This window comes from Pan troglodytes, chromosome 2 (assembly GCF_028858775.2).
Source record: "Pan troglodytes isolate AG18354 chromosome 2, NHGRI_mPanTro3-v2.0_pri, whole genome shotgun sequence".
Classification (NCBI taxonomy): domain Eukaryota; kingdom Metazoa; phylum Chordata; class Mammalia; order Primates; family Hominidae; genus Pan; species Pan troglodytes.
In genome coordinates this window covers 201472613-201498909 of record NC_086015.1, presented here as the reverse complement: position 1 = coordinate 201498909, position 26297 = coordinate 201472613, and the positions used below count along the sequence as shown (strand labels likewise).

Genomic DNA, 26297 nt, shown 5'->3' with positions numbered 1-26297 from the left:
GGTGCACACCTGAGCCAGTGCACAGTACACACCTGAGCCAGTGCACACCTGAGCCGGTACACACCTGAGCCAGTGAACACCTGAGCCAGTGCACGGTACACACCTAAGCCAGTGCACACCTGAGCCGGTACACACCTGAGCCGGTGCACACCTGAGCCAGTGAACATCTGAGCTGGTACACAGTGCTTACCCGGAGTGCCTGAGCATTTGGCAAGGCCGGCATGGTGCCCACTGACCACACCACCCTCTCCCAGGTCCCCTTTGCTCTTAGTGGCTGCACGGGAGGAACTGCCTGATTCATCAATGGGGATGCAGGCTGGGGTCTGGTTAACTGACACTCCCAGGGACCCCCTGTGCCGGGGCATGGTGTACCCCAAATTTCATGTCCACCAGGAACCGCTGAGTGTGACCTTATTTGGAAATGGGGTCTTTGCGGATGTAATCGGTTTAAGACGAGGTCACTGGTGTGGGCCCCAATCCAGTGACCAATGTCCTAGTTAGAGAAAGATCTGGACACAGACACAGGGAGAAGCCCTGTGGCCATGGAGGCAGAGACTGGAGTGATGCAGCCACCATCAAGGAGCACCTGGAGCCCCCAGAGGCCAAGGAGAAGATGAAGAGTCCTCCCCTGGCAGAGGAGAAGATGAAGAGTCCTCCCCTGGCTGAGGAGAAGATGAAGGGTCCTCCCCCTGGCTGAGAAGATGAAGGTTCCTCCCCTGGCTGAGGAGAAGATGAAGATCCTCCCAGGAACCCCCGGAGGCTTAGGAGAAGACAAAGGGTCCTCCCTGGAACCCCCGGAGGCTGAGGAGAAGATGAAGAGTCCTCCCCTGGCGGAGGAGAAGATGAAGGTCCTCCCCTGGCTGAGGAGAAGATGAAGGGTCCTCCCCTGGCTGAGGAGAAGATGAAGGGTCCTCCCCTGGCTGAGGAGAAGACAAAGGGTCCCCCGCCGGCTGAGGAGAAGATGAAGGGACCCCCCCCCCCCCCGGCTGAGGAGAAGATGAAGGGTCCTCCCCTGGCTGAGAAGATGAAGGTTCCTCCCCTGGCTGAGGAGAAGATGAAAATCCTCCCAGGAACCCCCAGAGGCTGAGGAGAAGACAAAGGGTCCTCCCTGGAACCCCCAGAGGCTGAGGAGAAGACAAAGGGTCCTCCCTGGAACCCCCAGAGGCTGAGGAGAAGACAAAGGGTCCTCCCTGGAACCCCCGGAGGCTGAGGAGAAGACAACGCGTTTTCCCCCGGCTGAGGAGAAAACGAAGGGTCCCCCCCGCTGGCTGAGGAGAAGAAGGGTCCTCCCCTGGCTGAGAAGATGAAGGTCCTCCCCTGGCTGAGGAGAAGACGAAGGGTCCTCCCCTGGCTGAGGAGAAGATGAAGGTCCTCCCCTGACTGAGAAGACGAGGAGTCTTCCCCTGGCTGAGGAGAAGATGAAGGTCCTCCCAGGAACCCCCAGAGGCTGAGGAGAAGACAAAGGGTCCTCCCTGGAACCCCCGGAGGCTGAGGAGAAGACGAAGCGTTTTCCCCTGGCTGAGGAGAAGACGAAGGGTCCCCCCCTGGCTGAGGAGAAGACAAAGGGTCCCCCCCTGGCTGAGGAGAAGATGAAGGGTCACCCCCTGGCTGAGGAGAAGACGAAGGGTCCCCCCCAGCTAAGGAGAAGACGAAGCGTTTTCCCCCGGCTGAGGAGAAGACGAAGGGTCACCCCCGGCTGAGGAGAAGACGAAGGGTCGCCCCCGGCTGAGGAGAAGATGAAGGGTACCCCCCAGCTGAGGAGAAGACGAAGGGTCACCCCAGCTGAGGAGAAGACGAAGGGTTTCCCCCGGCTGAGGAGAAGATGAAGGGTCCTCCCTGGAACCCCCGGAGGCTGAGGAGAAGATGAAGAGTCCTCCCCCGGCGGAGGAGAAGATGAAGGTCCTCCCCTGGTGGAGGAGAAGATGAAGGTCCTCCCCTGGCTGAGGAGAAGACGAAGGGTCGCCCCCGGCTGAGGAGAAGACGAAGGGTCGCCCCCGGCTGAGGAGAAGATGAAGGGTCCCCCCAAGCTGAGGAGAAGACGAAGGGTTGCCCCCGGCTGAGGAGAAGATGAAGGGTCCTCCCTGGAACCCCTGGAGGCTGAGGAGAAGATGAAGCGTTCTCCCCTGGAGCCCTGGAGGGAGAGGCTCTGCCCACACCGTGACTTTGGATTGTGGCCTCAGGAACTCAGAGAAGGAGGTTGTTTCAGCCCTGCAGTCGGTGGTGATTTGTTCTGGCAGCCGCATCCTTTGGGGACATGGGGTCACCAACCTGGGTTCAGACCAGCTCCTGGGCGTCTAGAGACTAGCTGTGGGCCCCTGCACTGTGGGCAGGCTGGGGCCACAGGGCAGGACCTGCATTAATGGAAATGCAGCAGCAGGCGCTGAGGGACAGTTGCCGGGAGGAGCAAGCGTGTCTGCCGAGGCAGGGTGGCGCCCTGGGGTACGTCCAGCGAGGCCCTGAACACGGGCCGTGGGCACCGGACCTGGCGAAAGACAGACTCTGGCTTCTGGCTGGTCGGATCCTGGTCTTTATTCTCGGGAACGGAAACAACCAGCGGCCCGAAAAGGACCAAAGCTCATTCTTTAAAAATAAAATGAAAATAAAAAACGTATTATTTGGCTCCAAAACTTCCGTCATGAGAATAACAACTCTGAATGGCACCTTTTCACACATCCACTGTGCCCAACAGCCAGTGCTTCACCCAACCGCAGGCCAGATGCCGTGACTCCTAACGTCTTTAGAGAACAGTATCAGACGGCACACCAAGGCGTTTTAAGACACAGGAATTTGTTTCCTATGGACATTTCTTTTTTACCAAAAAAAAAATATAACTTAGTTTGCATTTTACAGCATTTCCAATCGGCCAGGGCATCCTTGGCTGGAAGCTCATGGGGTTGAGTGTGGCGAGAACGTCCACAGCTTCGGTACCAGGGTCAGGCCTGGGCCCAGGGCATGCGGCTCCCAGCGCGCGGCCCTCACCGCACGGCCCCACCAGGACCGCAGCGCCCACCGCAGCCTGTGACTCATCAGGAGAGGAAGGGCAGCGGCCCGAGGACCCCCGGGGTCAGTCCGTGCCAACCTCACAAGGGTTCAGCCCCCTCTCCTGGGCGTCCCTGTACATCCTCTGGAAGTCCTTGAAGCGTGGGGCACAGCCGAGCCGCGCCTCCCCGAAGTGCATGTGGCCAGTGAAGAGGAAGTCGCCATGCCCCGGCCGCACGCCACACTCCAGCAGCGTCCTGACGCGCCCCTGCCAGTGGCCGTCACCCTCGGGCACCGGCTCAAAGACCCTGCTTTTCTGCCGATAGAGTCTGCTCACGCGCAGGTGGATGGCCGAGTCCTGCCGCTCAGGCTCGTGGGTAACTTGCTGGATGGAGCCTCGAACGGCTGTGCGGGGAAGGAGATGGAGACAGGGAGTGAGCAAAGGCAAGCACACAGCAAGACCCCCGCACCTCCCCCTGCCCCCGCATCGATGTGCACTGGAACGGGCAGCTGACCCCAGACTCTGCCATCTAGCGTGGAAATTCCCAGAGAAAAGTACAATGTAACAGCAGGAAGCTGCCAAGGGGTGTCCCAGATACTTAGACGTCGTCAGAGAACAGGTGCCCTTTCTACCAAGGGCCAGACCTGTTAAATGGGAAAACAGAACAAACAAGTCCAGCTGATACACAGGGTGCCCCTGCAGTTCTGTGTCCTGATCAGACAGACCCAGTGCGGCTCACAGGAGAGGGTGGGCATGGGGACAGCCTTCGCGACACACTTGGAGACCCCTGCCCAGCCCCGACTCCATGCCAGGGGCCGGGAAAGCAGTGAGAAGGGGCCTGTCCTTGAGCTTGGAGGTGGGGTGCAGAGCCAGGGCCTGCAGGACATGGCTTCCACGGCACCACACGACGGGAGGCCAAACCTTTCCCACAGGGCGTCTGTGCAAACGCCACAAGCAAAGGGGCTGGAGCCCTGGGACCCCAAAGCTCCTCCTGCAGAGCCGCAGAGCCGCCGGGGGCCTCAGGCCTGGAACAGCGTGAACTCTGGGGGGGGCAGAGAGTGTCCAACGCCAAGGATGCTCTGGGCTGCTGATAAAATGCTGTTTACAAAGCACTTCAGCAAGAAGAGCTGCTGGGAAACAGTGGACTTCAAGAGTCCCCTCGAAGAGCAGTGATCTCATTTACAAAATGGGAAAATGTTTGACAGTCACTAAAACAACCCCCAGCTCCCTCCAAGTGTGGGCGGTGGCGTCCCCATCCCCAGGGCTGGTGGAGGGCCGAGCCCAGGGCTTCCACAGCGTGTGCCCCTCCAGGAGGGTCCACGCAGCACCGGAAGGCTGTCCTGGGCCCTGAAGAGGGACTCCTGGGCCCAAACAGCTCCATGTGGCAGAAACCAGGAGGTAGAAGCTGCCGAGCAGACACTCACCAAAGTCGCTGGTGCAGACGGCTAGGAGCACCTCGGTGTCACTGCAGGGACGGCACAGCGCTGAAGAAGAAAGGCAGAGTCAGGAAGCAGCCTGGACGGGACAGGCTCTGGAACGCCGCCCACCACCGTCAAAGGATCCTCACACTCAGCAAAGCCAAGTCAGGGAGGGTGTCCACGTCAAGGCACCTTTGTGACCAACGCCACTTCAAATGTGAGTTGGCGGCACGTGCTGGAGGGGCCGGCAGCACGGGAGACAGAAAACACAACCTCGACCACGCCGGGGTCTCACCCAGGGGACCCCTCGGCCCCACCTGGACCAAAGGCGCCTGCACCTCGGCCATGATGGGCACATGTCCGAGAGCAAGACCCTCAGTCCGGCCATGTCCCAGGGCCTTCGTGGGGAGGGGTCTTTGTGCTCTTTCCCCACTTATCTCCTCAGTGCGGCTGAGCCGGACTCACTGAGAAATCGCTCACGTGTCTGTTGCAAATGCAAAGCCCACTGGGGCTGAACCGAACCCACCAGACAAGAGTCACCCCCAACCCACCTCCACGGCCCACGGCGCCGGGACCACCCTCATTTCCCAGCTTCCTCAAAGGGCAGACACTCCCCACAGCTCTGCTGCCCACTTCCCTGGGTCGCGACGGCAGCGGCACCCAAAAGGAGGATCCCATCCCGCGGGACCCCCCATGTGGCTGGAAGGGCCAGCGAGGCCAAGATTCCAGGAAGGGGATCCCTAAGCAGGCAGCGACACGTCCACCTGCCACCGGCGTGGGGCCTCACCCAGCAGGGCAGTGAGTTCCAGTCAGGGCCATCGGCCCGGCACCTTCCCCGGACGCCAGCTGGCCGCGGGATGAGGTGCATGCCCCAAATGGCTTTCAAGCCAAGCCCTGCTCACAGAACCCCCTCTGAAGCCCCTGAACCCTGTGGGGCCTGGCCTCCCCCAGAGAATGCAGAAAGCACGGAGGCTTCTCAGAATGAGCTCCCGTACCGGCCAAACCAGGCTTTCCCAACAACCTTCTCCCCGCGGCCCAGCCCTCGCCCTGCCCTTCGCCCCAGTTTCTTAGACGGGTGGGCCACTGTGAAACAGAAACCTCTGCACGCCCCGCGTTCCTACACTCGGAACGGACTTGGGAAACATGGTTTTATTATTTGCTCTTATTGCAGGTTTCAAGGCCTCGCCTCACCTGTTCTGAGCCTCTAGGTTTTGGCCCCAAGTCTCCTAACGCAATAGAAACTTTGAGACGTGAAATCTCAATGGCACTAGTTTCGCCGGTGCCATTTCACGTTCTGAAGGCTCTGAAACGTCCCTGGTCAAGAGCTGGGACGACCTTGACTTGGGGTTCGCTGGCCCTGGAAGAAGCTAACGCCGTCTGCACCCCTGGCCGGCTGCCCTTGCTGGGCTGAAGTGAGCTGAGCTGTCGCCTGCCTGATGAGTGCAGGCCCGAGCCAGCTGCTGGTGACTGGGGGCCCCGGGGGACAGGGCAGCACACATATCTGGCACCTTGGCCAAGGCGGGGACAGCTGCTCAGAGGCCTTCTGGGGTCAGGAACCTACATGGACCCTCAGGGCCTGCACATGTGGTCAACGGAGACCCTGGAGTCTACGGTGCACTGGGCAAGCGCAGGTCTCTGTGGACCCCGCAGGGTGGAGGTAGGAGGGACCCAGAGACAAGGCCAGCACTTTCCGCCAGGCAGGGGTGAGGGCACCTCCCAGCCGGGCTCAGTGCCTGACTCACCGGCCCACCCACCTTCTCCTGCATTTGCTTCCATTAAGGTATCAGGAAAAAGAAACTGCACAGCCTGCTGAGCGCCTCGAGGCCTGGTCCAGCCTGGCACTGGGGGCGCCTCGAGGCCCGGTCCAGCCTGACACTGGGGGCGCCTCGAGGCCGGTCCAGCCTGGCACTGGGGGCGCCTCGAGGCCGGTCCAGCCTGGCACTGCTGAGCACCTTGAGGCCGGTCCAGCCTGGCACTGGGGGGGCACCTCTGCCATCCCAGCAACCCTCCAGAATGGGAGCTTCTGGCCAAATCCCCTTCCTGCTGATTTGTACAGACTCACACTGCAGCCCCCACCACGGGGGCCTCCTGACCCCCAAGCTGGAAGCTGCCCGGTGCGCTCTCCTATGGGGGCCCCGGGGTGTGGCCCACCCTTGACACTTAGTTCACCTATGTGGACCCCCATCCCACTCGCCGGCTGGGGGTCTGCAGACCATGCTGGGCCTGATGCAGGCACGTGCTGGACAGAGGCCAGCAGCACAGACCACCACTCACGTCTGGAAGCAACAAGGAGGGAGCACTGGGGGATCTCAAATTTCAGGCAGCACTTTTATCCTCCACAGGTGAGACTGCACGCCGGCCAGCACCTGCCCAGTACCACAGGGCCAGAGGTCCCAGCCCAGGGCACCTCATGTGAGTGGAGGTGGCCTCGGCTGAGAGAGAGCTGGTCAACGACAGAAGCATGGTGATCCCAGTCCACCCGAGGGTCCCCTCACTGAGCAGCACCCTCCGGCTGGGCAGCCATGGCAGCTGGGGCTGGGCCAGGCGGTCCTGCAAAGGCAGGAGGCAGGAGGTGCCGGAAGTCCATCCTCACAGTCAGCAGCACAGTCGGGGGTGTGTGTGGGGCGGGGGGTGTGTGTGTGGGGCGGGGAGTGTGTGTGTGGGGCGGGGGGTGTGTTGTGGGGCAGGGGGTGTGTGTGTGGGGATGTGTGTGTATGGTTCCCACCCTGGGATGGGGGGGTGTGTGCGGCTCCTACCCTGGGGGGGTGGGGGGGTGTGTAGCTCCCACCCTGGGGCGGGGGGTGGGGTGTGTGTGTGGCTCCCACCCTGGGGCGGGGGGGGGGTGTGTGTGGCTCCCACCCTGGGGCAGGGGGTGGGGGGTGTGTGTGGCTCCCACCCTGGGGCGGGGGGTGGGGGGTGTGTGTGGCTCCCACCCTGGGGCGGGGGGTGGGGGGTGTGTGTAGCTCCCACCCTGGGGCTGGGGGTGGGGTGTGTGTGTGGCTCCCACCCTGGGGCGGGGGGTGGGGGGTGTGTGTGGCTGTCACCCTGGGGCAGGGGGTGGGGTGTGTGTGTGGTTCCCACCCTGGGGCAGGGGGTGGGGTGTGTGTGTGGCTGTCACCCTGGGGCAGGGGGTGGGGGGTGTGTGTGGTTCCCACCCTGGGGCGGGGGGTGGGGTGTGTGTGTGGCTGTCACCCTGGGGCGGGGGGTGGGGGGTGTGTGTGATTCCCACCCTGGGGCGGGGGGTGGGGTGGGTGTGTGGCTCTCACCCTGGGGCAGGGGAGCCCACAGGCCCAGCCACATGCGTCCCACCCCGGGGCCTGGGCGTGTGAGCGTATCCAAGCCCTAGCACATCGCCCTCTGTGAGTCACGGCCCCACGACCTCAGCGGACGGCCGAGGGGGAGGATGGAGATGCTGCCCTCACGTGCCCTGGGTACCCCGCCCTGGCTCACCCGGCTGACGACAGGGGCGTGGGGCCGGGGACAGTCAGTGCCTGCAGCCTCGCCTGCTAGAAGCCTCTGGAGACGACCCATCGACAGCTGAGCTCGTAAGGAGCACCCTGGAGACCTCCCTGTTCTGATTCTGAGCTTTACAAAGCAGAAGTCACCTTCACGGAGAATGCAGGGTGGACGCCGGGAGACAATGTGGAGACAATTATTAACAGGAGCCAGGTTCATAAAGGCTGCGGAACGTGCTGCTCATGGACACATTGCACCTCGTCTCCAGGGCGGTGGGGAGGGTCGGCAAAGGGTTGGAATCCTGGTCCATCCTCCTCGGAGGGGGAGGGCTGGGGTGTGGACATCTCAGGCAGGTCACTCAGGAGCTAGCATGAACAGGGTGGGAGGGACCCGCAGGGTGGGGTTGGGGAAGCTGCTGAGGGGACTTAGATTGCACGGCAGGTGTTAAGTAGAGAGGCAGGACTGGCTGGTTCCAAGGAGAGGCTGAGAATGACAGACACCGACTGGTCCGGCAGGACTGCCCAGGTAAGGACAGCCAGAGGGACTCACACAGTTCCGACAGGAAACCTCTGTGGCCACGATTACTGGGTCTCCCACACAGGTGGTGACGGGGGAGCGGGGGGACACGCTGCTTTTAGAGGAGCCAGTGATGGGGACAAGGTGCTTTCAGAGGAGCCAAGAACAGGGAGCAGTGGGTAGGGGTGGAGGGTGGGCTCCAGTGGGCTCGAGGACCCAAGGCTGAGCTCCCAAGGCTCCCCACAAGGCCACCATCATCACTGTTGCGCTGCGGCCGCACTCTAGGCTGCAGTCCGTTGCTGGGGTGCCCCGGGGGTGTTGGCCCCACAGCCCCTGCCCTTCCCCCTGCCTCCCTCTCTTTCTCCCTCCCTCTTCCTGGTGAGGAAGCTGGCGGGGGCCACACCCTTCCTCTCCACAAGCCCAGAGATGGTTAAAATGAAAATTACAGTGGCCGGAGAGAAGGCACCAAGCAGGAAGCCAAAGATGGACGAGAGATGGGACGCCTTGGAAAAATCAGCCCCTCTCCTCTACTTCCAGGAAATAATGAGAATTATCTTCTACACTTTTCCACCCATCCCTCCCACCCATCAAGGACTTCTCCAAACTCTGAGGCTCCTGGAGGGGGCTCATCGGCAGGGGCTCTGCGCCCGCCGAGCTGGTCATTCACCTACGGGCTCAGCCAGGGGCAGGATTTTAAAGGGGGGAGGCGTTGAGGCCCCTGAGACGCTGCAGGACTCTGGCGTCCTGGAGAGCCAGGGACGGCACCACGTGCTCATGATCAGCATCAAGGCAGCATCCCCTCCCCTCCCACTGCCTGTGTCCACGATGCTGCTGCCCGGCCCTGGGCACCTGCTCACTGGGGCCTGCACTGGGGGGCCTTACACAGAGCCTGCACCCCAAACCCCAAGCACAGATGTGGCCAAGCCAGGAGCACCTGACACACAGCCCTGGGAGAAGCTGAAGAACAGACTGGAATCCTGGGACCTGCCTGGACTGTCTCGGGTCTGTGTACCCCAGAACCAGACAGCCCCCACCCACATTCCCCAAGCCACTGAACGGTGCCCGTTTCCCGGATTCCCTGGCCTGCAAACGGCAGCCCCACACAGCCTCAGCCAGGTCTGCTGGGCACAGGTCTGGGCACGGCCGGAAGCTGCACCTGACCACTCTCTGCCACCCCCATCCTGCGGGGTTTCCTCAGCATCCAAGGAAGGCGTCCGTGTCGCCTGCGGAGGCGGCTGGTGCAGGGCTGAGAGGTCCTGCCTGTAGTCAGCCAAATCCCAAGGTCCTGGGGCCGGGTCCCCTCCCGCCTGGCCCCCAGTGTGTACCCCTGGAGGAGCAGCCTGCCCCCGTGTTCCAGCCAACTCTTGGTCATCGGTGTGTCTCAGTTTACTCAAGGAAGCCGATTTTGCGGCATGAATGCACCACAATCACACCGACGAGACCCACCGGAGCGGGGGATTTCCTCCTGGCTGGGCAGGGGACGGGGCTCACACACCCTCTCCTGTCCGGGGTTCCAGCCCACGGAGCCTCTGTCCTCCTGAGTCAGCACAAACTGGAACTTCTGACGCACAGACGAGCTCGTCCACCTCCCGTGGGTCGCGCTGCCAGGCCAAAGGCTCAGGCTCACTTCAGGCTCGGCGGGGCTGGCGCTGCCCGGCTCAGCCTCCATTGGCTCTCGCAGCTACAGCAAGTGCAGGAACGGGAGGCAAGGGAAACCGCGGGGCTGGCCGGGGAGTGCTGGGGAGCCGGCCTGTCCCAGGGGACGGCATCACTGCTGCCAGATGGCAGGCACCAACATTTCACATTATGTACCCATTCCTGCAGCATTAAAGGCTTAGGGGCCCCCGTCCCCTGATGAAAGGCGAATACCCTGGGGAGAGGAGAGGCATCAGCCTCCTCGGATCCCTCCTGCCCCTCCACCCCATCAGGATAGGAGAGGCCTCTCGTGAGGGCCCTGGAGGTGCTCAGCCCAGGGAGGGGCCTGCACCTGTGCCCGTTCCCGTGAGATGCCAGGCGTGGGTCCCAGCTCCGGGGGCCCCCGGTGAACCTCAGAGTCTGGGCCCCTGTCAGTTCCGAGGATCCCTGCATGTCTGCTTCCTCGGATAAGCAACCCACCACCCACAGGGCACTGGAAATCACCTCAGGCTCCGTTTAAGCAGATGCCACAGGGTCACCAAGTGTAAACAAGGAAACCCAAGCACCAGCCTCACAGGACACAGCAAAGTTCTGGGACCCCAAGCCAGCCTGACGTGTACTGGGGCCACAGTCCTGCGCAGGTGACTGGGCCACAGGCCCAGGAGGCACACGGAGGGTGAGCGAGGACCCACCGCCGAATGCCTGCTCTGGTCCCTTGGGGCTCAAGTCACTCCTCACAAGAGGCCGCTGCCTCCCTGCAACCCCACAGGACCCCAAGGCAGCTCAGCCCCTACCCTCCCATGCCTCTCCCAAACCCACCCACCACCCCAGCCTACACAGGGCCTGTAGGCCTCGGACCCCACCCCCAGAGGCAGGAGAGACAAAGTCTCTGTTCCCAAAGGTGAGGGCACAGGCTCCGTAAGGGTCGCCCCAGCTGACAACCAGAACCATTGAATTTCCCCTGGAAATGTAGAAATCGGGCCTGTGCCAGTGTGGACGTCCAGGTGTGCGTGGCAGGGACGGACTACACCACAGCCTCTCTAAGAATCTCACCCAGAAGCAGAACAAAGCTCAGGCCACAGAGCATGTGACCCGCAGCCCAACGTCTTCAAGACCAATCACCACTTAAATCAGCAGAAAGAATGTTTGCAAGTTCCTAACATCTGGCCTGGCACCTTCTACCTCCGGTTAGAAAGACTGAACTTGGAGCTTGGATTTCTCCAGGTTTCGCCTCATTGTGAGTTTTTCTCCAGGGCCCCCAGAGCAAGGCTGGTACCCCCTCCCCCAGGTCTCCCACCCACCATAACTGTTGGTGACCGAGATAAAGGCCGCCGTGGTTAAAGTTTTATCCAGCGTGCAACCAACCACAGCACAGCTGAGTTTACATCAGCGTCCAGCCCTGCGGGTGCTGAGGCCCAGGGGCAGTCTGAGCTCATGGGCCAGCTGGGACTCGGGGCAGTCAGGACTCCAGGCAGACGGTCCTACACTCACTCTGTAAATGACCAGTCTACCTGGGAGAGATTTCAGAGAGAGATGAAAAGTAATCTAGGCCAAGAACATAGAACACAAAAATGTGGACTCCCATTCAGGATAGAAGTCTGTACACCCGAGGCCGAGGCCACATAGACCATGGAGGTCACACCGGCCCACAGGTGCCTCCCAGGACCTCATGCCTCCTGGTGTCTACCCACAGAATTTTCTAGAGACCAACACAGCCCTCCACGAAGGACCTCTCCCCCAAGCACAGGCGTCCAGAGACGCCATGTGACACCTCCACTCCCTGCCGGCCACACAGGGAAGCTGTTTCTTGTACCCACAAGACCCCTCTGGGACAGGGGTGGTCCCATGTTCTGGGCATCACAGCTCAGCACCGCTCCAGGCTGAGTCAGCCTCAGCTCCCACCCAAAAATGGACGTTTCAGGGTCTTTAGCCAACACCACAGACACCCAGCCAATTCCGAGGGCAGTTTGAATGGCAAAAGCACCCGTTTCAAAGGCGCTACACGATCCACAAGCACGGGGGCGCGTCCGACCCAGCACTGGCCCGGCTGCCACAGGGGGATGCTCACCATGCTCCCCAGACACACCTCCAGGGAGAGAGGCCCCGCTTGGCCAAGGCCATGCCACCCGAAACACTAACCCAGATGGGCCAGTCTTTTCAAAGGTGGTTTTAGTTGGAAAGGCTGCATTTCCAAGATGGTTTAGTTTGGACATCCCACACCCCCCTACACCATGTCACACCCCCTAGGAGGGCCCCTCTGCGGGCGCCAGTGTCCCCCAACCCCAGCCACCTGTGGGGCTCTTCAGGCAAAACCGTCATGTCCGAAGCACAGACACAGAAGGGTTTTCACCAAGGCTGAGCAGACGAGGGGGCAGGAAGAAATCAGAGACACCTGCCAGATCACCAGCCCCGTGATGACGAGGCCCGCCGCCCCCGCCCCAGGCAGGACACTCACCAGACAGCTCGTGCAGGTCCGACGCCCTGGGCCTCCTAATCAGCTCGTACTGGAAGCCTGTGGTCCTCCGGCTGATATCCTGCTGCGGCGTGGCCTCCACGAACAGGCCGCCCTGCTCCAGGCCAAAACACTGCACCCGGCCGGGCCTGCCGTCCCCGTCCGGTACCAGCAGTCTCAGTTCTCCAGTTTTTTCCAAATAAATATTGGCCCCCGAGGAGTCCGTGAAGGGCCTGATGCACACGGTCAGGTGCCGGGCAGGCGAGAAGGTGTTGGGCCGCAGGTTAACGATGAGAGCACCCGTTGGGTACATCCACTCCACGGCACCCGCCGCACAGCGCAGATACACCTGCTCCACCTCCTTCCTGTGTGCCTCGTGCGTCAGCCCGCTGCAGAGGAGAGACACTGTCAGCCAGGCCCGGAGCTCCCGTCACACACCCCGCCCGCACCCACAGAGAGTCAGTAAGGACGATACGCGCTCCAAATGATGGCGGCTCCTGGACCCACCCGCTGCCGGCCACAGGTGCCACACGGACCCCTGCCCGTGAGGCAGGCCGGCGCCATCTCCGCCCTTCGGCACAGGGGCCCCACCCAGTTCCTTCCAGTGCACCTGCACCAAGAGCCATGGTGGGGCGGGGCCGAGCTCCCGGGAGTGCAGGTGGTGCTGGCCCCCAGGCCCTCCAGACGCCCTCCAACACTCAAGAGTCTGCGCCTCTGCCGCCGTAGCGTCAAACACCAATCTCTGCGATGTCCCTGAATCAGGGTGGCTGGAGGTGCTGGGGCAGTGGGATGGAGCCCCAAGGAAGGGATGGATTCCTCCAGAATATCACGGAGTATCATAGGAATGCCAGCAGGCCCTGTGTACCAACCCTGGTTCCAGATGACCACGAGGGCTGGGACGCTAGAGGTAAAGCGAAGGTGGGGCCCCACCACGTGTGAAGGAGGAGCCCTTGGATGCAAGCTGCCCAGAGAGCAGCTTTTAAATTAATCCAGAGTGTTGGCAGTTTGGGGGGAAGGAGGTTGTAGATGAGTTTTGTCTTTTGAAGCAGATTTTAAATTAATCAGAAGTGTTGGCAGTTTGGGGGGAAGGAGGTTGTAGATGAGTTTTGTCGTTTAGAGCAGATTTTAAATTAATCAGAAGTGTTGGCAGTTTGGGGGGAAGGAGGTTGTAGATGAGTTTTGTCTTTTAGCACCTCATTAAGCATAGATGTTTGTACATTTCTCAAAGTAATGACTTGACCGTTTTCTGCAAGCCTGAAGACCCTGCACTGCCGACGGTATTTGTAAATATAAGCTATCATTACAGCAAGACTCACCACAAAAGCGAGGCGAACTTCCTCCACAGGGTGAGTAGTGTGTGAGTAGCAAGCTAAGTTCACTCTCATACATGCTAAACAGAAAAAAATGAAGTGTGCTACACTCTTGGAGAGGCAGGTCCTGAGTAGAAACAGTTATATTTTCAAGAAACTGAAACATCAAAACCCTCACGCTTCTCCTTCTCAATACTTTAACGTAAATGCCAGCTCGTGGCTAACAGCCACGTCATAACCGAGTGGGCCTGGAACTAACCCGGTGACTTCAACTAAGTGTTTTATTACGCAGATCTCAGACAGGTTCACCCACATTCTTAGGATTTTTATGTGAAATAAGCAATGCTGTTTCCAGAGCCCTGGCCTGAGCGAGTCACCAGAAACCCTTTCTGCAGCAGAGAAAATGCATCACATATGGTTTGCATTTACCGCTGGTGACTCACACTCTGGGCCCCCAAACCTCACTCTTCATAGGCTGCAGGCCACATCAGAGGGTGGTCTCCCCTCACTCCACCTGAGCAATATCTGAGTGACTTAAGGTACTCAGGACACAACAAAGGAGAAATGTCCCATGCACAAGGTGCACCCATGCCTGGGTAAAGCAGCCTGGCACAGGGAAGCACACAGGCTCAGGGCTCTGCTATTCATTCTTTGTGTGACTCTGGGCAAGCAATGAATGGAGCTTCAGTCACCCCATTTGTAATGGGATTTAATTGTGCTTGCCCTGCCTCTTTTTGAGGGCTGTAGAGAAAAGATGACAAAGTATTTTGTAATCTGGCTGGGCGTGGTGGCTCATGCCTGTAATCCCAGCATTTTTGTAGGCTGACTCGAGAGGACTGCTTGAGCCCAAGAGTTTGAGATCAGCCTGGGCAATATTGTGAGATTCCATCTCTACAAAAAGAAAATAAAATAGCCAGTCATGGTGTCACACACCTGTAGGCCCAGCTACATGGGAGGCTGAGGCGGGAGGATCACTTGAGCTTGGGAGATCGAGGCTGCAGTGAGCTATGATTGTACAACTGCACTCGAGGCTGGGTGACAGAGAGAGACCCTGTCCCAGAAAAAAAAAAAAGTACTTTGTAATCTGTAAGGTTTATTTCAACACACACAAAAAAAGTGTATATGCTCCACGATGCCTGTGAATATACACACACACCACATCATATACCAAGCCTGGCTGTGTCTTCTCACAAATGCGCTGCTAGGCACCACCCCCAGTTCTAGAACGTGTGAATATACACACACACCACATCATATACCTAGCCTGGCTGTGTCTTCTCACAAATGCGCTGCTAGGCACCACCCCCAGTTCTAGAACCTGTGAATATACACACACACCACATCATACACCAAGCCTGGCTGTGTCTTCTCACAAACGCGCTGCTAGGCACCACCCCCAGTTCTAGAACCTGTGAATATACACACACACCACATCATATACCAAGCCTGGCTGTGTCTTCTCACAAATGCGCTGCTAGGCACCACCCCCAGTTCTAGAACCTGTGAATATACACACACACCACATCATATAACAAGCCTGGCTGTGTCTTCTCACAAATCCGCTGCTAGGCACCACCCCTAGTTCTAGAACCTGTGAATATACACACACACCACATCATACACCAAGCCTGGCTGTGTCTTCTCACAAATGCGCTGCTAGGCACCACCCCCAGTTCTAGAACCTGTGAATATACACACATACCACATCATACACCAAGCCTGGCTGTGTCTTCTCACAAATGCGCTGCTAGGCACCACCCCCAGTTCTAGAAGCTGTGAATATACACACACACCACATCATACACCAAGCCTGGCTGTGTCTTCTCACAAATGCGCTGCTAGGCACCACCCCCAGTTCTAGAACCTGTGAATATACACACACACCACATCATACACCAAGCCTGGCTGTGTCTTCTCACAAATGCGCTGCTAGGCACCACCCCCAGTTCTAGAACCTGTGAATATACACACACACCACATCATATACCAAGTCTGGCTGTGTCTTCTCACAAACGCGCTGCTAGGTGCCACCCCCAGTTCTAGAACCTGTGAATATACACACACACCACATCATACACCAAGCCTGGCTGTGTCTTCTCACAAATGCGCTCCTAGGTGCCACCCCCAGTTCTAGAACCTGTGAATATACACACACACCACATCATACACCAAGCCTGGCTGTGTCTTCTCACAAATGCGCTGCTAGGCACCACCCCCAGTTCTAGAACCTGTGAATATACACACACACCACATCATACACCAAGCCTGGCTGTGTCTTCTCACAAATGCGCTGCTAGGCACCACCCCCAGTTCTAGAACCTGTGAATATACACACACACCACATCATACACCAAGCCTGGCTGTGTCTTCTCACAAATGCGCTGCTAGGCACCACCCCCAGTTCTAGAACCTGTGAATATACACACACACCACATCATATACCAAGCCTGGCTGTGTCTTCTCACAAACGCGCTGCTAGGTGCCACCCCCAGTTCTAGAACCTGTGAAAATACACACACACCACATCATACACCAAGCCTGGCTATGTCTTCTCACAAATGCGATCCTAGGTGCCACCCCCAGTTCTAGAACCTGTGAATATACACACACACCACATCATATACCAAGCCTGGCTGTGTCTTCTCACAAATGCGCTGCTAGGCACCACCCCCAGTTCTAGAACCTGTGAATATACACACACCACATCATATACCAAGTCTGGCTGTGTCTTCTCACAAATGCGCTGCTGGGCACCTCCCCCAGTTCTACAACCTGTGAATATACACACACACCACATCATATACCAAGCCTGGCTGTGTCTTCTCACAAATGCGCTGTTGGGCACCACCCCCAGTTCTAGAACCTGTGAATATACACACACACCACATCATATACGAAGCCTGGCTGTGTCTTCTCACAAATGCGCTGCTAGGCACCACCCCCAGTTCTAGAACCTGTGGATCTACACACACACCACATCATATACCAAGCCTGGCTGTGTCTTCCCACAAATGCACGCTAGGCACCACCCCCAGTTCTAGAACCTGTGAATACACACACAAACCACATCATATACCAAGCCTGGCTGTGTCTTCTCACAAATACGCTCCTAGGCACCACCCCCAGTTCTAGAACCTGTGAATATACACACACACCACATCATATACCAAGCCTGGCTGTGTCTTCTCACAAATGCGCTGCTAGGCACCACCCCCAGTTCTAGAACCTGTGAATATACACACACACCACATCATACACCAAGCCTGGCTGTGTCTTCTCACAAATGCGCTGCTAGGCACCACCGCCAGTTCTAGAACCTGTGAATATACACACACACCGCATCATACACCAAGCCTGGCTGTGTCTTCTCACAAACGCGCTGCTAGGCACCACCCCCAGTTCTAGAACCTGTGAATATACACACACACCACATCATATACCAAGCCTGGCTGTGTCTTCTCACAAACGCGCTGCTGGCACCACCCCCAGTTCTAGAACCGGTGAATATACACACACACCACATCATATACCAAGCCTGGCTGTGTCTTCTCACAAATGCGCTGCTAGGCACCGCCCGCAGTTCTACAACCTGTGAATATACACACACACCACATCATACACCAAGCCTGGCTGTGTCTTCTCACAAATGCGCTGCTAGGCACCGCCCCCAGTTCTAGAACCTGTGAATATACACACACACCACGTCATACACCAAGCCTGGCTGTGTCTTCTCACAAATGCGCTGCTAGGCACCACCCCCAGTTTTAGAACCTGTGAATATACACACACACCACATCATATACCAAGCCTGGATGTGTCTTCTCACAAATGCGCTGCTAGCCACCACCCCCAGTTCTAGAACCTGTGAATATACACACACACCACATCATACACCAAGCCTGGCTGTGTCTTCTCACAAATGCGCTGCTAGGCACCACCCCCAGTTCTAGAACCTGTGAATATACACACACACCACATGATACACCAAGCCTGGCTGTGTCTTCTCACAAATGCGCTGCTAGGCACCACCCCCAGTTCTAGAACCTGTGAATATACACACACCACATCATATACCAAGTCTGGCTGTGTCTTCTCACAAATGCGCTGCTGGGCACCTCCCCCAGTTCTACAACCTGTGAATATACACACACACCACATCATATACCAAGCCTGGCTGTGTCTTCTCACAAACGCGCTGCTGGCACCACCCCCAGTTCTAGAACCTGTGAATATACACACACACCACATCATACACCAAGCCTGGCTGTGTCTTCTCACAAATGCGCTGCTAGGCACCACCCCCAGTTCTAGAACCTGTGAATATACACACACACCACATCATATACCAAGCCTGGCTGTGTCTTCTCACAAATGCGCTGCTAGGCGCCACCCCCAGTTCTAGAACCTGTGAATATACACACACACCACATCATACACCAAGCCTGGCTGTGTCTTCTCACAAATGCGCTCCTAGGCGCCACCCCCAGTTCTAGAACCTGTGAATATACACACAGACCACATCATATACCAAGCCTGGCTGTGTCTTCTCACAAATGCGCTGCTAGGCACCACCCCCAGTTCTAGAACCTGTGAATATACACACACACCACATCATATACCAAGCCTCGCTGTGTCTTCTCACAAATGCACTGCTAGGCACCACCCCCAGTTCTAGAACCTGTGAATATACACACACACCCCATCATATACCAAGCCTGGCTGTGTCTTCTCACAAATGCGCTGCTAGGCACCCCCCCCAGTTCTAGAACCTGTGAATATACACACACACCACATCATATACCAAGCCTGGCTGTGTCTTCTCACAAATGCGCTGCTGGGCACCCCCCCCAGTTCTAGAACCTGTGAATATACACACACACTACATCATACCCCAAGCCTGGCTGTATCTTCTCACAAACGCGCTGCTGGGCACCACCCCCAGTTCTGGAACCTGTGAATATACACACACACCACATCATATACCAATCCTGGCTGTGTCTTCTCACAAATGCGCTGCTGGGCACCACCCCCAGTTCTAGAACCTGTGAATATACACACACACCACATCATATACCAAGCCTGGCTGTGTCTTCTCACAAATGCACTGCTGGGCACCACCCCCAGTTCTAGAACCTGTGAATATACACACACACCACATCATACACCAAGCCTGGCTGTGTCTTCTCACAAAAGCGCTGCTAGGCACCACCCCCAGTTCTAGAACCTGTGAATATACACACACACCACATCATATACCAAGCCTGGCTGTGTCTTCTCACAAATGCGCTGCTGGGCACCACCCCCAGTTCTAGAACCCGTGAATATACACACACACCACATCATACACCAAGCCTGGCTGTGTCTTCTCACAAATGCGCTGCTGGGCACCACCCCCAGTTCTAGAACCTGTGAATATACACACACACCACATCATATACCAAGCCTGGCTGTGTCTTCTCACAAATGCGCTGCTGGGCACCACCCCCAGTTCTAGAACCTGTGAATATACACACTCACCACATCATACACCAAGCCTGGCTGTGTCTTCTCACAAATGCGCTGCTGGGCACCACCCCCAGTTCTAGAACCTGTTAATATACACACACACCACATCATACACCAAGCCTGGCTGTGTCTTCTCACAAATGCGCTGCTGGCACCACCCCCAGTTCTAGAACCTGTGAATATACACACACACCACATCATATACCAAGCCTGGCTGTGTCTTCTCACAAATGCGCTGCTGGGCACCACCCCCAGTTCTAGAACCTGTGAATATACACACACACCACATCATACACCAAGCCTGGCTGTGTCTTCTCACAAATGCGCTGCTAGGCACCACCCCCAGTTCTAGAATCACACCAGCCAGTTCACCCTCCAGATATTTCACCCTCAACTTCCTAAAAGTTCTTTACCTAATCTACTGACAGGCTCATCCGCGACCTAATTTTAAAGATTTCCTAGGAGCTGCCATGGGAATCCTGGACCTCAGCCTGGACAAAGAACAGCTGCAGGTCATTCTCATGTGTGGACATGGAAGCCCTGCCTGCCTTTGCTGGCCAGCTGGGCTGAGTGGGCCTGGGAATTAAGGCTGCAGGGTTGGTCCCAGGCAGTCTTGCTGAAGCTTGCCACATCCCCCAGCCTCCTGGATTTGCCAGGATCCAAGAGCATGGACTTTAGGAATTCCTGGTGGAGGAGTGAAGAAAATGCGACAGGGTATCCTAAGCCCCGATCTACAGGAAGAAAACTGGAAATAAGACTGAGGACTTAGTTTAAGATGTTCCTACTCAGCCTCTAGCTTTCGTGCTACAGTTCCGGGAACAGACTCCTCTCTCCTGAAAACCACTTCCCTCTGCAGCATTAAATTTCTCCAAGATGTCTTGCTTGTGGGAAAGACTTCCAAGGATGCCTGGAGAGAGGAGGATGGAAATGTCCCGCTCTCTAAACAGATAGACGGATGCAGCCAGACAGAAAATATTTTATCTTGCTGAGGTTTCTAATGTATTTGAAAGAGGCCTGGGTCTAGAAGTCTACCCAGAGGGCTCTGCGTTGTGCAGGCAAAGATAAGAACCTTCCCTGTGGGAGTTCCGGAGCCAGTTTTCATAAACACCCACCGGTGACTGTGTTCAGAGTGAGTTCACACCATCCTGACCTGCCCTGAGTTAGACCTTACATGGTCTTCCTCCTCTAGGAAGCCTCTGCAGCCCAGGAACCTCCCCTTATCTGAAATGAACAGCATTTGAAGCTTCACCAGTCAGACCAGACAGCTTAGCCCTCGTGTTGTGCCATGTGGGTTGTTCTCTGAGAGACAAGAGAGCATAGTGGTTACTAGGAAGGGAAGGACTTTGGGACTAGACTGCCTCGGCTGGAGTCCTCTTTCTGCTTCATAGCCACGTGATCCTAGGCATGTTACCTGTGCCTCAGTTTTCACTCTATCAATATGTAATAACTGAATCTGTCTTTGTGGTGAGGATTCAGTGAGTTAACATATTTGAAGTGCTTAAAAACGAGGCTTGTGTCCATAGATTAATGAGTAAATACACACATGGTGATATGGACATACAGTGGAGAATTAGTCATAAAAAGGAAGGCAGAGCTGATCCATGGCACCATGTGACTGAACCTCAAAAGCATTAGGTTAAGTGGAAGAAGCCAGACACAGGTCACCTATTGTGTAATTCCATTTATAGGAAATATACAGAATATGTAAATCCGTGGAGAAAGAAAGCCGATTTCCAGGGGCTAAGGGGAGGGGAGAATGGGAAGTGGCTGCTTCATGGGTACAAGGTTTCATTTTGAGGTGATGAAAATGTTTTGGAACTACACAGAGATAGTGTTGGCACAACATGGTGAATGTACTGAATGCCACTGATTGTTCACTTTAAAATGGTCAAACTTATGTGAATTTCACCTCAATTAAAAAAAAAAAGGACCAGATGTGGTTGCTCACACCCATAATCCCAACACTTTGGAAAAATTTGAGGGATTTTTTTCCTTTTTTTCTTTTTTTTTTTATATACTTAAGTTCTAGGGTACATGTGCATAATGTGCAGGTTGGATACATAGATATGCGTGTGCCATGTTGGTTTGCTGCACCCATCAATTTGTCATTTACATTAGGTATTTCTCCTAATGCTATCCCTCCCCCAGCCCCCCACCCACTGACAGGCCCCAGTGTGTGATGTTCTCTGCCCCATGTCCGAGCGTTCTCATTGTTCAGTTCCCACCTGTGAGTGAGAACATGCAGTGTTTGGTTTTCTGTCTTTGTGATAGTTTGCTCAGAATGATGGTTTCCAGCTTCATCCATGTCCCTGCAAAGGACATGAACTCATCCTTTTTAATGGCTGCATAGTATCCCATGGTGTATATGTGCCACATTTTCTTAATCCAGTCTGTCATTGATGGACATTTGGGTTGGTTCAAAGTCTTTGCTATTGTGAATAGTGCCACAATAAACATACATGTGCATGTGTCTTTATAGTAGCACGGTTTATAATCCTTTGGGTATATACCCAGTAATGGGATTGCTGGGTCAAATGGTATTTCTAGTTCTAGATCCTTGAGGAATCACCACACTGTCTTCCACAATGGTTGAACTAGTTTACAGTCCCACCAACAGTGTAAAAGTGTTCCTATTTCTCCACATCCTCTCCAGCATCTGTTGTTTCCTGACTTTTTTTTTTTCTTTTGAGACAGAGTCTTGCTCTGTCGCCCAGGCTGGAGTGCAGTGGCGTGATCTCGGCTCACTGCAAGCTCCGCCTCCCGGGTTCACGCCATTCTCCTGCCTCAGCCTCCGGAGTAGCTGGGACTACAGGCACCCACCACCAAGCCTGGCTAATTTTGTTTCCTGACTTTAATGATTGCCATTCTAATTGGCGTGAGGTGGTATTTCATTGTGGTTTTGATTTACATTTCTCTGATGGACGAGTGATGATGAGCATTTTTTCATGTGTCTGTTGGCTGCATAAATGTCTTCTTTTGAGAAGTGTCTGTTCGTATCCTTTGCCCACTTTTTGATGGGGTTGTTTGGTTTTTTCTTGTAAATTTGTTTGAGTTTTTTGTAGATTCTGATTATTAGCCCTTTGTCAGATGAGTAGATTGCAAAAATTTTCTCCCATTCTGTAGGTTGCCTATTGACTCTGCTGATAGTTTCTTTTGCTGTGCAGAAGCTCTTTAGCTGAATTAGATCGCATTTGTCTGTTTTGGCTTTTGTTGCCATTGCTTTTGGTGTTTTAGTCATGAAGTCCTTGCCCATGCCTATGTCCTGAATTGTACTGCCTAGGTTTTCTTCTAGGGTTTTTATGGTCTTAGGTCTAACATTTAAGTCTTTAATCCATCTTGAATTAATTTTTGTATGAGGTGAAAGGAAGGGATCCAATTTCAGCTTCCTACATATGGCTAGCCAGTTTTCCCAGCACCATTTATTAAATAGGGAATCCTTTCCCTATTTCTTGTTTTTGTCAGGTTTGTCAAGGATCCAATGGTTGTAGATGTGTGGTGTTATTTCTGAGGTCTCTGTTCTGTTCTGTTGGTCTATATCTCTGTTTTGGTACCACTACCATGCTGTTTTGGTTACTGTAGCCTTGTAGTATAGTTTGAAGTAAGGTAGCATTATGCCTCCAGCTTTGTTCTTTTGGCTTAGGATTGTCTTGGCAATGGGGGCTCTTTTTTGGTTCCATGTGAACTTTAAAGTAGTTTTTTCCAATTCTGTGAAGAAAGTCATTGGTAGTTTGATGGGGATGGCATTGAATCTATAAATTACCTTTTCATGATATTGATTCTTCCTATCCGTGAGCATGGAATGTTCTTCCATTTGTTTGTGTCCTCTTTTATTTCGATGAGCAGTGGTTTGTCGTTCTCCTTGAAGAGGTCCTTCACATCCCTTGTAAGTTGGATTCCTAGATATTTTATTCTCTTTGTAGCAATTGTGAATGGGAGTTCACTCATGATTTGGCTCTCTGTTTGTCTGTTATTGGTGTATAGGAATGCTTGTGTTTTTGCACATTGATTTTGTATCCTGACTGTTTGCTGAAGTTGCTTATCAGCTTAAGGAGATTTTGGGCTGAGACAATGGGGTTTTCTAAATATACAGTCATGTCATCTGCAAACAGGAACAATTTGACTTCCTCTTTTCCTAATTGAATACCCTTTATTTCTTTCTCTTGCCTGATTGCTCTGGCCAGAACTTCCAACACTATATTGAATAGGAGTGGTGAGAGAGGGCATCCTTGTCCTGTGCTGGTTTTCCAAGAGAATGCTTCCAGTTTTTGCCCATTCAGTATGACATTGGCTGTGGGTTTGTCATAAATAGCTCTTATTATTTTGAGATACATTCCATCAATACCTAGTTTATTGAGAGTTTTTAGCATGAAGGGCTGTTGAATTTTGTAGAAGGCCTTTTCTGCATCTATTGAGATAATCATGTGGTTTTTGTCATTGGTTCTGTTTATGTGATGGATTACGTTTATTGATTTGCATATGTTGAACCAGCTTTGCATCCTAGGGAAGAAGCTGACTTGATCATGGTGGATAAGCTTTTTGATGTGCTGCTGGATTCAGTTTGCCAATATTTTATTGAGGATTTTCGCATCAATGTTCATCAGGGATATTCATCTAAAATTTTCTTTTTTTGTTGTGTCTCTGCCAGGCTTTGGTATCAGGATGATGCTGGCCTCATAAAATGAGTTAGGGAGGATTCCTTCTTTTTCTATTGATTGGAATAGTTTCAGAAGGAATGGTACCAGCTCCTCTTTGTACCTCTGGTGGAATTCGGCTGTGAATCCATCTGGTCCTGTACTTTTTTTGGTTGGTAGGCTATTAATTATTGCCTCAATTTCAGAGCCTGTTATTGGTCTATACAGAGATTCAACTTCTCCCTGGTTTAGTCTTGGGAAGGTGTATGTGTCCAGGAATTTATCCATTTCTTCTAGATTTTCTAGTTTATTTGCGTAGAGGTGTTTATAGTATTCTCTGATGGTAGTTTGTATTTCTATGGGATCCATGGTGATATCCCCTGTATCATTTTCTATTGTGTCTATTTGATTCTTCTCTCTTTTCTTCTTTATTAGTCTTGCTAGCAGTCTATCCATTTTGTTGGTCTTTTCAAAAAACCAGCTCCTGGATTCATTGATTTTTTGAAGGGTTTTTCATGTCTCCATCTCTTTCAGTTCTGCTCTGATCTTAGTTATTTCTTGCCTTCTGTTAACCTTTGAATTTGTCTGCTCTTGCTTCTCTAGTTCTTTTAATTGTGATGTTAAGGTGTCAATTTTAGATCTTTCCTGCTTTCTCTTGTGGCAGTGTAGAAGGAAGTCCTGGGTTCCTGAAGGCATCATGGAGCCACCACGTCAGCCCTGTGCTGCCGACCTCCTTTCTCCTGTTGTGTGGAGAATACGAACCCTGGTGCTTGAGCTCGCGGTCGGGTTTCTCTTGGCCACAGCTGGAAGTAATCTTAACTGGATGAGCTCCTCAAAGTCTCACTATGTTGCTCAGGCTGGTCTTGAACTCCTGGCCTCAAGCGATCCTCCCACCTTAGCCTCCCAAAGTGTTGGGATTATAGGCATGAGCCACTGCACCTGGCCGACCTGGGACACATTTAAAGCAGTGTGTAAAGAGAAATTTATAGCACTAAATGCCCACAAGAGACCTCTGCCTGAAAACGTGGGTTTCAGCCTAAGAGTTGTAATATGTGTGCCCATTCACAGGTGCTGCATCAGAGTCCCAGGTGGGAAGAAGGCAAGCATACACAAAAATGGTAAAAGGCAGAAAGGAGCCCAGTCTCGTTCTTTCTAAGAAGTTTTCCTAAGAATCTCCACCCAGCGACTTGCTCTCACATCTTCTTGGCCAGCACTGGACCACACGACTCCTTCTAGATGCACAGGAGTCCTAGGATTCTATGAGAAAGAAGGGGAGGGTGGGCAAAGTGCAGCCGGCTGTGCAGCATCTGCTGGAGACACCTAACCCTTGGTGGAGGGGTTGTGGTGCTGGGAGAAGGCTTTCTGGACGGTGTGACAGCAGAGATAAACTTAAAGGCCAAGTAGGAGTTACCCTGGTGAAGCAGAGCAGGGTTACAAGCATTCCAACAACATGAAGCAGCAGGAGTGTTTTAATTAAAAGAAGGCAGTTGCTGTAACCAACTATAAACAAATAAAGGCTTAAACACAATGGAAGTTTATTTCTCACTAAGGGAACATCCAAATCCATGATATTTTAAGTCAGGGACCCAGGTTCCTCCCATCTATGGTTCTGCCATCACTAATCTGGGTCTTCCACAATTGCCGTGCTCCTTGGAAGTGGGAAGAGCAGGCGGAGGACACGTGGGAGGTTTTAGGGAGAAGCCTGGAGGCAGCATGCGTCACTCCCATGCAGAGTCCATTGGCCAATGCTGGCTCCGATGGCCACATCTCACTGCAGGGGCAGCTGGGAAATACAGTCTGGCTGTCTACCCAGGAGGAAGAGCAGCCAGTTTCTGCTGCTGATGATCAGGGGGTGGAGAAAATGTTCAGTCAGGCAGGGAGTGGGAATAGACAAGACCACAAGCAGCTTGGTGCCTCTGAAAGGGAGAGGGGTGGAGGGGAGACTAGAGAGGTGGGTAGGAATACTGGATTCCACTGACCACGTGCTGGATGTCATGCTTAGCCCTCCTGCTCTGTGCCGGGTTAGGCACCTGGTGTTTTATGTACATAATCTCAATTCTGTGAGGGCATCCGACCTGTGGGAAAAGAGCTGTTTGTTTCAAATGCTACTCCTGCTTCCTAACAAGTGTTTAGAGCTTAATCGTGTTCAAAATACATATACAATGTTTAAGACTTACAAGAATTTGGCAGGGAAAATATTACCATCTTTCCCTTTTATGATTGGAGAAAAATGAGGCTTTGAAGGGTTTAAGAACTTGCCCAAGGTCGGCCAGGTGCAGTGGCTCATGTCTATAATCCCAACACTTTGGGAGGCTAAGGTGGGAGGATCGCTTGAGGCCAGGAGTTCAAGACCAGCCTGAGCAACATAGTGAGACTTTGTCTCTATAAAAAATA

General features: G+C 54.4%; 1 protein-coding gene across 4 annotated transcripts in view; it reads right to left on the bottom strand.

Annotated features, from left to right (window-relative positions):
• Nucleotides 1-2514: 2514 nt before the first annotated feature.
• Nucleotides 2515-26297, bottom strand: part of LOC747774 (meteorin-like protein) — a 79768-nt gene continuing 55985 nt past the window's right edge. For 3 of the 4 annotated variants that reach the window (XM_054682597.2, XM_024353589.3, XM_063806565.1), the window contains exons 3-5: nucleotides 12461-12846; nucleotides 4405-4464; nucleotides 2515-3384 (exon numbers count right to left, since the gene is read on the bottom strand). In XM_054682597.2, the coding sequence (XP_054538572.1) occupies nucleotides 3065-3384; nucleotides 4405-4464; nucleotides 12461-12770 (690 nt within the window). In that variant the 5' untranslated portion in view covers nucleotides 12771-12846 and the 3' untranslated portion in view covers nucleotides 2515-3064. Of the gene's footprint in view, nucleotides 3385-4404; nucleotides 4465-12460; nucleotides 13054-26297 lie in introns of those variants that run through there. The other variant, XM_054682598.2, reaches the window with a different exon arrangement.